General features: G+C 39.7%; 2 protein-coding genes across 5 annotated transcripts; one reads left to right on the forward strand and one right to left on the reverse strand.

The window, feature by feature from the left end:
* Positions 1-253: 253 nt before the first annotated feature.
* Positions 254-9795, reverse strand: LOC131104509 (protein-serine O-palmitoleoyltransferase porcupine-like). 4 transcript variants are annotated; one of them, XM_058051787.1, is made up of 19 exons: positions 9708-9795; positions 9553-9631; positions 9094-9212; positions 8763-8955; positions 8139-8182; positions 7482-7663; positions 7286-7416; positions 7037-7162; positions 6118-6218; positions 5848-5924; positions 4622-4685; positions 3864-3949; positions 3366-3473; positions 2114-3094; positions 1715-1968; positions 825-879; positions 619-661; positions 468-533; positions 254-330 (listed from the first exon to the last, which is right to left on the reverse strand). In XM_058051787.1, the coding sequence occupies exons 3-14, from the start codon at positions 9197-9199 to the stop codon at positions 2993-2995; spliced, it is 1320 nt and encodes a 439-aa protein (XP_057907770.1). In that variant the 5' UTR covers positions 9200-9212; positions 9553-9631; positions 9708-9795; the 3' UTR covers positions 254-330; positions 468-533; positions 619-661; positions 825-879; positions 1715-1968; positions 2114-2992. The 4 variants fall into 4 exon arrangements, with proteins under 4 accessions (XP_057907770.1, XP_057907768.1, XP_057907769.1 ...); XM_058051785.1 differs by having other exon boundaries at positions 9094-9236; XM_058051786.1 differs by lacking the exon at positions 9553-9631 and having other exon boundaries at positions 9094-9236; positions 9708-9793.
* An 85-nt stretch (positions 9796-9880) lies between these two features.
* Positions 9881-15271, forward strand: suv39h1a (SUV39H1 histone lysine methyltransferase a). The gene is made up of 6 exons (XM_058051795.1): positions 9881-10033; positions 10821-10966; positions 11917-12576; positions 12728-12874; positions 12978-13107; positions 14425-15271. Exons 1-6 carry the CDS (start codon positions 10015-10017, stop codon positions 14556-14558), a joined length of 1236 nt encoding a protein of 411 aa, XP_057907778.1. The 5' UTR covers positions 9881-10014; the 3' UTR covers positions 14559-15271.
* The last annotated feature ends 315 nt before the right edge of the window (positions 15272-15586 follow it).

A 15586-nucleotide genomic window follows, 5' to 3' on the forward strand; every position in this document is an offset into this window, starting at 1 on the left:
CAGCCCTAATTATAGATAGATGGGACCGTACCAAAACAAGGCTCTGCATATTTTAAGTTGGTTAAATTTTGTAAAGAGTCGTCTTCTTTTTACTTACTTGGTATTGATTCTGCTCCGCTGTTTGCTTTACTTTTTTCTTTCTCTTTGAGGTCTTCCTTTTCTTTCTCCTCTTTCTGCTCATTCTCTTCCTCGTCTATGTCATTATGTATTGTGAAGCCTTCTTCTTCTTCCATGACAGCAGACTGACCCTTCTTCTTGGGGGAAGACTGGTTCTCCTCAGCCTCTGCCTCCTCCAGCTTTCTTTTCTTTACAGTTGGACATCCCAGTGCACTGAAAAAAAGCAAGGTGGTACTTATTCCATCCATTCATTTTCTATACTGCTTGTGAGCCGGAGCCTACGCCTATCACATGTACCAAGAAGAGCACTGCATGTTAATGGTGGTTATTAACTCCATAACAACACATACCTTCTATGCCTTGAGTATCTTCCACTGACGTGACCTTTGCCATCGCATCCAGGGATGGGACAAGTGCTACTGACAACAAAACCACAACATGTCACCATCATGTATTCCCTGTATGGTAGTAGTGAATATTTGGAAGAATAAAAACACTTACCTCAGCTCATGCTTCATCTCATGTCCAGAGGTTTCTGATAAAACTGCAAATAGGGAGCATGTTTACTATATACACAATTCATATTAGAAAATAAGGACAAACACTGTTATGTAAAGTCCATCTGTTTTCTATACTGCTTGTCCTAACGAGGGAATGCAGACTTCAAAAGGTCACCACTGCCCTTCTCACTGTGTGTGCATACTGACCTCGAATGCCTTTGGAGCGGGTTCGTGTTCGTGTCTCTGTACTGTCTTGGCTCATCTGAAAGATAAGATACACAGCTTTGTAATATCTAATACTGTATGTAATTAATAATATGTAGAGGTCCACTAAAACGCACACTGTGTGCTGAAAATAGCTCCCTGGCCTCACTTTGGTGATAATATGCTGCCTTGTGGTTGTGAGTAGACCAAACGATGGCATCCAGCAATGCAACTGGACGCTGGGGAACTTTCAGAATTTCTTGTCACATTACATTATTGCAGAAAATGTCCAATATATACAAACCAGGGTAGAAAAAAAACAAATATTTACAATTACAAACATTCTTGAATAAGTTTGAACCTGGTTGTGCATAGTTAAAACAAGCAGAGAAAAGAAATAGAATTGTATTGAAAGTTTGAATGGGCTAGCTTTTAATAAAAGTACTTATGACAGCAGGTATTTTAAACAGTACCAGCTTCATGTGTACGATTTTGAACGTTTTGACATAAATGACACTACAAATATGAACCTGGCCTACAGAAAAAACGTGTTTGATGACAGCCCAAAACAGGGCCTATCTCGAAGGAGCTATTTCCAGTTATTCTGTACTTATATGCCGGAGAGAAAGGCCAAACCAAAGCGGACCGAGGCGTTCCGTGTCATAGTATTTACTCGAACGGGTTTTGGCACGCAGTCGCCATTGTTGCCGCTGCAATTACCATCGGTAGTAATAAATATCATTTGAAAACAGTGGGACCTGGCGTAAAATGACCCAAAAAGCGGATCGCCGCCTGCTTGGTGTCAGAACATCTAAAAAGCCGAACCGGGCCTTTCGAAACGCAAATAAGTACGCTTCATGCCTTGTCTTTGTCAGAGAGAAATAAAGCCTTACCTTAGGTTCAGACTAATGCCCTCCCCTCCCCCTCCTCGTCGACATCTCCACACAACCAACGTTTAAAAGAGATGTCGAGCTTCTCCTTAAAACTTGGCCTTCATCGCTGACCACCAACACATGGAATGACCGGATCGCTTGGACCAAGTCAACACCTCTGACAGGAAACACTTGATGGACAGTTCTAATTCAACCTTCAGTACCATGGACAGAAGCCTGGCCGATCTATTACCCCCTATAGGTACTCGACGGAACTGCAGGAAAAAACACATTTAAACGACATTTAAAAAGGTACAATGTGTCAAATGTATGTGGTCATTTTAAAGTTATATTGTCATTTTAAAGTTATATTTTCTTTTTCTGGCGGTTCTTCATTTTTGTAGTGTACATTAGACTTACTAATGAGACGGTAAATTATGTTCCAATACTTGACATTACTGAGAAAGGTCCAAATGCCCGGATGTGTTGGAACTCCGCCCGTTTTGTTGTGGCCTAATGGAACACACGCCAATATTTTCAGTCCGTCTAGCAACAACACGTCGTAATATTAGTTCCGTGACCTGCGGAAATGAAGAGTTTTGCTATAAATTCACAAATAAAGTGCATTTATATACCTACAATATATATGTGTGTATATATACTCACCTGGCAATGATAATGACCCCTTTTAAGCTACGTAATCTCAAGGGTGTCCAAAATGTGGCCGCAAAAAAAAAAGAAACACCAGCAAAAATTCAGTAAAAAGGGACAAAAAGAGCAAATATTTATAACTTTTTTAAAGCCTTTTTTTTTTTTTTTTACAAAATTCAATACTTTGAACGCCCCACCCCCACGCTGCCTATTAGAAATAAACATATAAATGTTGTTCAATGTGCATAGTGGAAATACAAAAGACTGTAGTATAAAAAATAAAATGACGCACAACCTTTTCAAATGCATCTAAAATCAAAGTGTACCTTTAACATCACCAACACAAACAAATACATCCGTCCAGCATGTCAGACAAACACCTGTGAATAGTCTATGTAGATATTCATCCGTTTCTAGATGAGGTATTTACAATATATGCACTTATATTCAATGTATTTCGAAAGAACAGAAATTAAACGGGATATAATAGCACATTGTGGCTGATTCACAAACATTTTTGGAAAACATTTGTTCATATATTGATGCCGCTTCAACCTCCATTTCATCTCATCAAAAAAAATCACTGGCCCCATGATTGCTATGGGGAGTCCCCAAGACGGAAGGAAATTGTGTTCTGCTTTGAAGACATCACAGGATTAAACGATAGAAGACCCAGGAGGCAAAAACAACCCAGTGGCTGGCCCAGTTAAGATCTGACCATCGCTGAATAGTGTGGATGGCTGCATAACCCTGCAAAACAGGTGAAAACAAGACTTGATAGTATACATATGTATGATTATAGATAGTGAATTGGCCATATGGTGACATCATGATGACATCTTACAATGTATGCTTTATCCAGGCTTATAAAATGTATACTTTTATTATAAAAGTGGAATAAAGGCACTATATTGATGTTACTTTTCACATCAGTGGAAAAAGTCAATACCATTTCATTGGTTTCCATGCCCAAGTAACTGCAATGCCTTAACTGCAGCCTTTGTCGTTGTGGAATTCTTACCTCTTCCACTTCCTCTTCAACACCAGGATCAAACATGGAGCCCAAGTAGGTGAGGTGGAATATAGCCAAAAAAGTGAAACACAGGTTGAGGAGTATCACCCAATACTCCTGCAAACCAAAAGGGACAAAAACAACATTTAAACCATAGCCAGACATACTGAAAATGTAAATACAATACTTGACATTACACTACAATATGTATGTATACACACTGCATACTCATTTCCTTAGGGCAGGAATATGACTCGTCTCAAATCAATTTCCTGCACACTTTCACAGTGTTTATCCATCCATCTTCTTCCCTTTACAATTGTGAGTTGCAACCACTCCAATGGTTAGCGTCTCTACTGCACCACACTCATGATGGCACACAGTAGTATGTACAGTAGGGTTAACCCTACATGTACCACTTCTCTGTGTATGTCTATATTGAATGTCAATAAACTCCAGTGGGCTAGTAAAGAGGATTTGTAAGAAATGTAAAGATATAAGCTGTACCTTCTTATGTTGATGGTTGCACTCAGAGGGACAGGGTCTGGACAGGATGCAAGCACTGAAGATAGCAGCAAGTCGCTTTCGCAGAACTGAGACGAAAGAATGAAAAAAAACATATCATCCTTCATTTATTGCGGTTAATTGGTACCATATTTATACACTCAATATTTTTGCAGTCAGAGCACAGAAAACCTGTTTAAAAAAACCTGTGATAACTTTTTTTCACTCTATCACCATATAGTGTTAAACGGGACCTATTATGATCATATTTGGCACTTTGTATTGAGCTGTGGACTCCTATAGAGCAGCTAAAAAATGCTAACCCACACAAAAAGCTTTCTAGATCTTTCAGATTCTGCACCCCTTTCTGCTGTTTTGCCATTGATTTCCTGCTTCCAACCTAAATGGTCTGTTTAATCTACTCCACCCCCAGCCCTCCTCAAGGTACTTCTGGATATGTAGGTCCGCGTTTACGTCTGTAAAACTTGGTGTAAACAAAAAAAAAAACTCTTTAAAAACAAAGCGTACAGAGCTACCCAAGACTTCTTTCAGGGCTCACTTCCAAATAAACCACATTATGTGATGCTTTGGATATTATTTACCACTAGAATACAAAATTTATAGGTCAGAAAAGTGGAAAAAGCATAATAGGTAATCTAAGGTAATGTCTCATGTGACCAGAAAGGATAGACTAAAAAAACAAAAGGCATTATTTCACTTTCATTTTTTCTACAATGTGCAAGCAAGAAGACAATTCCTACCATGTTCAACATATGTGATGAAGCCTAAAGAGAGCAGCACAGCGCCGAGGTGGAAACTCAAACCCTAAAGACAACAAAGTATGAGTTAACATTTCCATAAATGGTAAAATAACATTAATGGTTTATTTGTTTGGGACACGCTAAACAAGTTATATTGAGGAAACAATTCAACATGTACGAAAAGGGAAAAGCAGATCTTATTTAAACCTACCGCTTCTTTCTCCATGTCTCAACAATTACTGATTACAGTAATTACAGTTCTTCTGTTTTACATGTTGAATAAATGATTTTACAAAATTCTATAACATGATTATCAGTATGGTTGCCTATGGGGCCTACAGAAAAATTCCAAAGCCATTTAATTAGTCATTTATGTGCATTTCATATTGTTTTTTGCACCAAAAATATTTTAATTAAGCACTATCAAATGTGTTTTTGTTCATATTTTTGGGTGTCTGAAATGGATTTGTTGGATTGGCATTATTACTATTATATATATATATATATATATATATATATATATATATATATATATATATTCTTTTTATCTTATATATACTATATTATTATTACTACAGTAAACCTCGGATATATCGGACTCGGATATATCGCAAATTTGCTCACAACGGACAGATAAAAAAGAACCGATTTTTCTGTAATGCATTTCCAATAAAAATTAATTGCATATATCGGATTTCTTATAACGGATTTCGCCTATTTCGGACAAAATCTCCAGTCCCGTTCCAATGCATTTCCATTAAATTTCCCTCGCATATATCGGATAGCCGCATCGTGGCGCTCCGATTCGCCGAATCGTGACAGGCCGCTATACGACGTCATTTGCAGCGTTTGCAGCGTTGCCTGCGCGTCCAGGTACATTGGAAACATAGTCAAGGAAGTGCCTTTTTATAACGGATAAAATCCGATTTACGCATATACCAGATATAAATCCAATATATGCGTAAAACGGACATTTTCCGGTATACACATATAACGGATTTCGCTTATATCAGACAAAACCAGTGGGAACAATTGAATCCGATATATCCGAGGTTTACTGTATTACTATATACAAATTATTACTATTACTCAATTATGACAAATTGAGTTAAGTTTTTGTAGGACCTTTGGGAACAGATAAATGACTAAAACCAAGGTTCCACTGTAAATGTAATTTCTAAAAGGGGTTGAATAATTTCAAGTTATTTAAAGTGTACTATACTCACATGCAGTAAAGCACTGGCAGTGTATGTGACAAGAAGAGCGGGAAAAGTCCCCAGCTTCATTGCATTTTTGAAAACATCTGAAGAAAGAAAAAAAATATCAAATTACGTAATAGGTGTATGATTCAACAATAAACCTTTATTGTTAACTTTCCAACATTACAAGGCCCAGTGCATATGTATAAAATAATTTCTGTAAAACAACCTATAGCATATATGGGTGGTGTTATCCCCCAACCACCTGTCAACCCTGTGTCAGAGAAGGAGACTTACAGGTTTTAAGCCACCGTGACATGGGAATGTTCCAGGAAGTCACCACTTCAATCATGGAGTGAGGCATTTCCACATTCAGAGGTTTGACCACTTGCATTTCCCTGCAGAATTAGCACACAAATAAAAAAACATTTTCAACAGGTATTTCAGTTTTTTGCAGCAAAATGTGTGGAGATGAAATCACACAATGTATCGGAAACAAAAGTGAATGCCAATCACCTGTGGCTTGCAGCCCACAGAGACCGTTTCGTGCAGAGACGTGTCTTAACCTAACTGATGTCTTTGGCGGTGTCGTCCTCTCATTTCCGCCAAAACAAAAACAATCATGTCTGCCGTGTGGAACCTAACTGCTAAACCAACATTAAATTTTGGTGAAAGTTTTCATCAAAAAATAAATTCTAAGAAAACTGAGGGGTTCAAGAACCAAGGTTTGACTGTACTTTGCTATTTTTAAATCTAATTTTTGCTGTGGGGCGGCACGGCGGTCAAGTGGTTAGCGCGCAGACCTCACAGCTAGGAGACCAGGGTTCAATTCCACCCTCGGCCATCTCTGTGTGGAGTTTGCATGTTCTCCCCGTGCATGCGTGGGTTTTCTCCGGGTACTCCGGTTTCCTCCAACATTCCAAAGACATGCTAGGTTAATTGGCGACTCCAAATTGTCCATAGGTATGAATGTGAGTGTGAATGGTTGTTTGTCTATATGTGCCCTGTGATTGGCTGGCGACCAGTCCAGGGTGCACCCCGCCTCTCGACCGAAGACAGCTGGGATAGGCTCCAGCACCCCCCCCCTCGTGAGGAAAAGCGGTAGAAAATGAATGAATGAATGAATTTTTGCTGTGGTTTTCCAGGGACAAACAAAATGTCCAAACAACAGCTGACAAAACTCTTTAAAAATTCACTCATCCCTGGATAAACTCACCATTGGATGCTGTCTTTTTCCTCAATATGGCTGGCTCCAGCCAACATACTGCTGCTTTCACTCAGGTAGCCCACAAAGTAGTTACTGAAGTGGAAAGACAATGCATTCTCATACGCATGAAGCCACCTACAAAACACACAAAAAAACCCAAATGAAACCATTAATATTCAAAATCTAATACAGAAACGGGATCATATCTCCTTTATTTAGATGTTAAGTAACTTACATAGTTTTTACAAGATCTCTTACTTGTCTGTGAAGGCATTTCCATGGATGGGGATGAAGAAAACAAACAGGTAAGGAGCAATGCAAGAGGACACCAACAGGCAAATCTGACTCTTCAGCAGGCTGAGAGAGGAACGCCATAGCCATAACCAGCTCTGAGGAGCAAAAAAAGGTCTCATCAACTTTTCCAGCACAACAAAAATCACAAAATATTTCTCACCAATCTTCTGCCCGCAACAGAAGCCTTGTATGATGAAAAACTGATCCATGGGCCGAAGACTACGTTTCCCACAAAGAGAACATAGCCCAGGAACTCAGTTGGTGTGGGCCAAGCGGTGACTGCTCCTCTGTCCAGGTCAAAGGCCAGAGAAATGGCTTTCATCGCCACCACCATCTGACTGCCTCTCAAACAAACACAAACCCGAGAGCACATATTTCTGTCAACGTTTGACTGGATAAGCGGACTTCATAAATGAATATAATCATGAAAATTATATGATGGAAGCCTACTTTTAATATTTTCTTGGAAAATAATAATACATGCGACATTAGTCTTAAAGGGGAACTGCACTTTTCGGGGAATTTTGCCCATCATTGCATGTTACGATCAGTGTAAGTGTAAATGCATGATCACAGGTTTTTAGTTTAGAGAGCTTCACAGTGAAAAAGGTGTATCCCAATGACATGCATTCTTAGCTAGCTCATATTAACTTGTTTTCTCGTGCTACGTAATAAATATGTGCAGATGTTTTACATATGGATTGTGAATGGTGGGCAAAATTCCCCCTTTAAATCTGAACTCTAAAGATACTGGATGGCATTACATCCTGGGTTCCATCCATCATACAAACCTTTGACGATGATAAATTAAATTTACCTCTTATCTTATGCCAGGTCACGGTGTCAATTAAATGTAATTCCCTGAAACACAAAAGTCACAAAATGTTAAATGTATGCTAGGCCTGCCATGGTAAGAAATTTTGGTGGACGATAATTGTTATTGGCGATAATTTATATTATCGTGACAGGCCTACATGTACGCCATAACAACCCTGCCAAAACAGCAGCATACAACTCTGATGGAGTAAGGTGTGATTTTACCTGGTCACGCATATTTACAATTCAAAAGGCAAAACCTGGAAATAATTCCAAACTGGGGGCACACTAAGCTTGTACATCACTCACATACATTCTTAGCAGAAAAACCAATACCGATGTGAACAGATATCTTTGTTTAAATAATAATAATAATACATTTTATTTGTATAGCGCTTTTCAGAGTACTCAAAGATGCTTTACAGTAGAGAAAAACGAAATAAAAATTGAGTTGAGTAAAAACAGAGTAAACGATGCATTAAAATACAATATCCAAACATTCATTCAGAGCTAAAACATATACATACTATATGCATATAGTCTGCCCCTAGTCTGGACCCACGTATACATACAGTGCTATTTAAATACCATGCAGTCCTTAATCTAGTGTCAATTGCGTTCTTACCCAATGAGAAGGTAAATGAGAACAGCAGTGGACAGGAAGAGGCCTTTGCTACTGGAGTGTCGGCCAAGAAGAAGAATGAGGTAGCAGAGGAGACTGAGCAGCATCACCCACAGCATATACAGGTCAAAGAAGAGGAAGAGGCTGTACATTCCGGCAAACATTGACACAATGTGATTCACAGAGGACACGCCTCCTGAGAACCAACACACAGAAAATGGAAGCATGTTTGATTGCAATCATAACTTTAGTGATTCGTTTTAAAAAGGCACACAACCATTTCCAAATGCAAATGTTCTTATCTGAGGTACCTGACTGAATCAGTGATGCTCACCCAATCTGAAGAGCAGCCTGCTGATAAGACAAATGAGGAGCAGCATCCAAACCTGCTGAATGCCCTGCTGGAGGGTAGTGACTCCACAGCTCTCAGCAAGCTGCATCCACACCAGGAGCCTGCTGGACAAATCCATAGTGGAACTGCACAAACACACACCTATGAATACGTGTTACCTTGCCATAACAGAAAATTCACAGAACTTTTCTCGCTTTTTAGTCACGCAACAACAACAATATTGTCATTTTTGTACCCCAAAATGTTTGGCACTGAACACATACATGAAAAATATTTAGACTTAGTGTTGTTTGTACGGTTTACATTCACTTGAATGCCGAAATAATTACGTCATTGTACTGACTTATTCGCACATACAGTTGAACTTACTCTCGAAACCTTTATTCGGCAACTTTTCAGAGGAAAATATTACTGCGGAGAAATCATGAAAACAGTTCTTACGTGTACTTTTGCTGATTGTTGGCTTCGCACCAAAAAGATCAACACGACTGCAATATTTGGAGCTAGCGCCAAAGACAAGCTGGACAAAGGGCCTTAAAATTAAATAGCACCCACTACAGTATCGGCGTTTATTTGCACGGTGTTGAAAAACTCACGTTATTGTTTTCTTTTAACCTTGTGCTTTTTTTCTTTTGTAATTGTCGTGATGCTTTGTAGCAAACACTAGCAAACCCCACATTCTACATAAAAACCATAGAAGAAAAACGAAAAAGACGAAGAAGAACTGAAGGGGGTGTGAAGGAGGAGCAGGACGACAAGAAGGCGGGGCTTTGAGTGACAAATGAGCCAATGAGAAACATGGATAAAAAAATATAGAAATGCTCGACCAATTAGCTGTCGTGACTGTGGCTTCTGCTGTCTGGCCCGTCCCAGCAATGTACTTTTGGCGGCTGCACGGAAAACATGGCGGAAAATTTGAAAGGTAAATTGTGAGAACACGCATTTGAATTCACTCGATGGTTTATGCGTTATTCCTTATGATGACGATGTCTTGGTTATTCGTACTGCACAGTATCGTTGCGTAACATTTAAATGTGTATACAGGAATGAAAGTAGTCGTGCACGTTAAATGCCATTAAATGTGGTCTACTTTTGCTACATTTCTGTCAAGATTGCCTGTATAACTATGTCTTGTCTATGGATACGTTTGGCAATACCACTGTCAAAGAACATGTTATGTGCTGTAGACGTAATTGGTGTCGTTGTGTTTAGATTGCTAAAGATAGTTAAACAGGCAAAACACACTCGCGCCAGGTCTTATCTGATCAATGTTGTTAAAGCAAGCATTATGTTTTTCATTTTTCCTCCAAGAAAGCTTCTATCAGCTTGCTTTGCAACGTAATAAGCAAATATCCGTCGGAAATGCACATTTTGAGATAAAATTCCCAACTTCTGCTGAAAAATATGTGTGTTGAAAAATAATGGTGTGTGATATATGCTATAATAATGTAAATTGTAGGTCAAACAGCTAACAATATGAGCACAGTACAGTGCAGACTTCTACTAAAGTATTATATAGTTATATTATATTATAGTCTATAGTAAGGTATTACTGTATGTTGTGTTATTCATATACATATGTACTGTATACAGGTGAAAATGCAAGGTCCTTTGAACTGAAGAACAATAAACCAACAGGAGTGCCACCTACCCATCCTAATGTCTGATGGCAGTGTTGTCCATTTATTTGAATTCTTCTGCTTTATCAGATTGCAGTGTGCCCAGCAAGCTATCATGGGATGATCTTGAAGCCTTGTGCCGCTCAGAGAGGCTCCACTGTAAAGATTTCGGCATAACCAAAGCTAACGTCAATGATTATGAGGTGGAGTTCCTCTGTGACTACAAGAAGACTAAAGTAAGTTACTGTTATTTTTATTATGTCTCTAATCACAGACAACGATTGATTTCTGAGAGATATATGTACTGTTTATGGTTTAGATCAGGGGTCTCAAACTCAATTTACCTGGGGGCCACTGGAGCTAGGGTCTGGGCAAGGCTGGGCCACATCAGGTTTTCCAAAAAAACAAAAACAAAAACGCGTTTATTAAAAACAGAAAAATAAATAAACTTTGCTTTGGTTCCGATTTTCTACAAGTAAAGCTCTGATAAAACATTACACTGTTCTAAAATATCTTATTTTTTATTTTTCTACACAAAATAAGTTGAAAAATAAATAAACAAATCAAGAATAAAGAAAATCAATCAATCAGTAATACATAAATAAATATAATAATAATAAAACGGCAAATAATAAAAACTTGAGAAACCACATATTGTTGGTGGGTAGACATTATTTTTTTCAGATTAAAATTAACAAAGCATTATTAGAGCCCTGTAGACATGACAAAACACCTCTATAGTCACATTCATACTCTTTTTATTTACAACATATTGCGCAACTGCAGGGTCTTGTGACACATGCTAACTCGCAAACTAGAGAGCTCGCGACCTAAACAGTAGCCTCCAAGTTATTCCCTTTAAACTTAAAAAGCCAAAAACTTACCACTGCCACACAGATAGGGAGGATAACTATTAACAGTTATTTAACCTTTAACATGAACATTAATCAAACGTAATAATTTTTTCTGGGTACATGATACCATACAGCATCCATATCAAACTTGCGCGGGCCTCACTAACATTAAACTTTCATATCAAGGCAGGGGCCTCAAACTAGTGTCCTGCGGGCCACATTTGGCCTGTGGGCTGTGTGTTTGAGACCCCTGGTTTAGATAAAATCATTATCTTTAGTTGAGGTTTTGTCATGTGAGTTCTAAAATTGCTAACAGAGAATGTGTATTTCAGGAAGAGGAGTTTTACCTGGTAAAATGGAGGGGCTTTCCAGAGTCCGTCAACACCTGGGAACCTAAAAGGAACCTCAAATGCCCCAAACTGATGAAGCAGTTCCACCTAGACCTGGATCAGGAGCTGAGACGCCAGAAAAGACGAAACATCCCTAAAAAGCTGGATAAGGAAACCTCAACCTTTTTAGTTTTGAAAGCTAAACTACGTCAGCGACTGGAACGCTGGGGGTTCCAGCTCAACCAAACATGTAACCATCCTGGGCGCATCTTTGTCAGCAACGATGTCGACCTCGAGGGTCCACCTAAGAACTTCACTTACATCAACCACTACAAAGCAGGCCCGGGTATTGTTTTTGATGAAATGGCTGTGGGTTGTGAGTGTAAAAACTGCTTAGAAGAACCTGTGAACGGATGTTGTCCCGGTGCATCCTTGCACCGTCTTGCCTACAATGAACTTGGCCAGGTTCGGATCCGCCCGGGGGAGCCCATATACGAGTGTAACTCTCAGTGCCTTTGTGGCCCAGACTGCCCCAACAGAGTGGTGCAAAAAGGCATTCAGGTTGACCTGTGTATCTTTAAGACTGACAACGGTCGTGGATGGGGAATCCGTACTCTGCAGCATATCAGGAAGAACACATTTGTCATGGAATATGTAGGAGAGGTAAGAAAAATACTTCAAGGGTGCTGACCTGCCAGAGCAGAACAGCAATGTTTGAATATTCAGAAGACAAACAGTTCTAAAATCACTATGAAAACCATCTCACATTCTGCAGTGTTCTGAAGTGTCAACACTTAATTCTTGTTTCTTTCAGATCATCACAACAGACGAAGCAGAGAAACGAGGTCACATATACGACCGCCAAGGCTCTACATACCTATTTGACTTGGACTACGTAGAAGACGTGTACACAGTGGATGCTGCTCATCAAGGAAACGTCTCTCACTTTGTCAACCACAGTGTAGGTGTAGCCAACTGTGCTTTTTCTTTGGTTACTATTTGATTTGAAGAATGCATTTTGTGGATATGACTTACCTCACTCCTATCTTTTTCTGGGTTTTCAGTGTAATCCAAACCTACAAGTGTTCAATGTGTTTATTGACAACATCGATGAGCGACTCCCACGAATCGCTTTATTTTCAACACGGGCTATTCGGGCAGGAGAGGAACTCACCTTTGACTATAAGATGAAAAGTAAGTCTCAAGTTTAAACGCAACCTACTGTGCTTTTTCTATAAATGGGCTATTATATGGTCTGCAAAATGCCTGCACTACGTAAACGTGGACCTATGTATCTGGAAGTCCTCAGGAATGTGAACCAATCACAGCAGAGTGGCCATACCTAGAGGAGTGCCAGAGGTGGAATAAATTAAACAGACCGTTTTGGGTCAAAAGTAGAAATTTCATGGAAAACAGTGCAGACTAGGGCGGCACGGCGGACGAGTGGTTAACGCACAGACCTCACAGCTAGGACCAGGGTTCAATTCCACCCTCGGCCATCTCTGTGTGGACTTTGCATGTTCTCCCCGTGCATGCGTGGGTTTTCTCCGGGTACTCCGGTTTCCTCCCACATTCCAAAAACATGCTAGGTTAATTGGCCATTCCAAATTGTCCATAGGTATGAATGTGAGTGTGAATGGTTGTTTGTCTATATGTGCCTTGTGATTGGCTGGCGACCAGTCCAGGGTGTACCCCGCCTCTCGCCCCAAGACAGCTGGGATAGGCTCCAGCACCCCCGCTTTTTCCTCACGAGGAAAAAGCGGTAGAAAATGAATGAATGAATGACAGTGCAGACTAGCTTGTCGTACTATTTGTTATAACTGATATAGCACAGTTAAAATAGTCAAATCTAATTTTTCACACCCCAATTTCCATATGATTTTTTTGTTGAAAAAGTTGGACTAAATTAGCCTCATTTTTTGTTCACCGTCTCGGCCGTCAAACTAGTCCTTTTGCCCTCTGTGGCACCATTCCACGAAATCATGTCACCCCACATAGTATATCCTCTAACCCAGGGGTGGGCAAATATTTGGACTCGAGGGCCACATTGAGTTAACAAAATTGTCTGGGGGGCCAGAACATATATTTAACACACACACACTATTTTATGCTTATCATTTTCCTTGAATTATTTGTCTAATTTTATCTGTAAAAGTGTTATCCTATATCAGTTGTATGTTCTCATGTCCCTTTTTTAGGAGCACTTTAAACATCACACCACATCAAACTATGTCATTTAATTTGACAGTTTTGTTGTTTATTTTTGACTAAATCAGACATCCGACTTGCAAGTCATGTTGCCAGTTTGTATGTTAAAAGTTGAAGTTACTTAGAAAGCAACTGGCGGGCCGGATTCAAACGCTTGGTGGGCCGCATGTGGCCCCCAGGCCGTAGTTTGCCCACCCCTGCTCTAACCCATGTAAGTTCATATAGACGCCAATCAATAGATGAACGTGCTTAGAAATAAGACAAAACAATCTGTCTTACTCTGAAACCTTTGTTTGCTTCCAGTTGATCCAGTAGACACAGAAAGCTCCAAGATGGACTCCAGTTTCACCCTAGCGGGTGTCTCCAGTTCTCCAAAGAAAAGGATTCGAGTGGAGTGTCGTTGCGGATCCGACTCGTGCAGAAAATATCTGTTCTAACATGGGACTGGTGATTAAAAAAACAAAACAAAACACTGATTTCTGGACACATTTTTTTTTAACAAAAGCTCTTTATACATTTCCAACTTCTTAAAAACACAACCTGACACAATCTCCTACAGACGTATAGACAAACAACCATTCACACTCACATTCATACCTATGGAAAATTTGGAGTTGCCAATTAACCTAGCATGTTTTTGGAATATGGAAGGAAACCCATGCATTCACGGGGAGAACATGCAAACTCCACACAGAGATGGCTGAGGGTGGAATCGAACTCCGGTCTCCTAGCTGTGAGGCCTGTGCGCTAACCACTCTACCGCCGTGCAGCCTAAAACATTTTTCAACCCAAATAAAAAATCAAAGAACATTACCACTGGCTAGCTGGTATTCATATACTTGTAAATTCATGTATTCAATGACAACAAACATAACTGCATCCTTGTGTTATGTGGTATATTCACTCCTGCCGAAAGACCAGCTGAAAATGTTGCACTGTTGAATCTTAAAGAGATTCTAAGTTGAGCTTCAGGTGCTCCCTGCCACAGCCAGTCTTGGGTGTTCTTTGAATGTACTGAGTTTGACTCCCCGTAACAAGATTTTGTCAGTACAAGTTGGATTCATACTGTGACCACAATGCAGTGAAATAAATAGTTTTTGTATTTTTTCTTTCTATGTTTTGGGAACTTTTAAAATGGATATTTAAGCATTTTTGTGAACATGTTTGAGTACAAAGTGTAAATAAATGATTATAAATGTGACATATTACTATTTATTCATTTTGGTTGTGTGTAAAGATCTCATTCTAGTAGGACGATAGTAAAACTTTGGGTGCAACCTGCAGACTGTCTGGTATGAGACTCACCACCATAGCGCGGTAGTGGTTAGCGCGCAGACCTCACAGCGAGGAGACCAGGGTTCAATTCCACCCTCGGCCATCTCTGTGTGGAGTTTGCATGTTCTCCCCGTGCATGCGTGGGTTTTCTCCGGGTACTCCGGTTTCCTCCCAACCATTCCAGGGTGTA

This window comes from Doryrhamphus excisus, chromosome 16 (assembly GCF_030265055.1).
Source record: "Doryrhamphus excisus isolate RoL2022-K1 chromosome 16, RoL_Dexc_1.0, whole genome shotgun sequence".
In the NCBI taxonomy this organism is placed as follows: Eukaryota; Metazoa; Chordata; class Actinopteri; order Syngnathiformes; family Syngnathidae; genus Doryrhamphus; species Doryrhamphus excisus.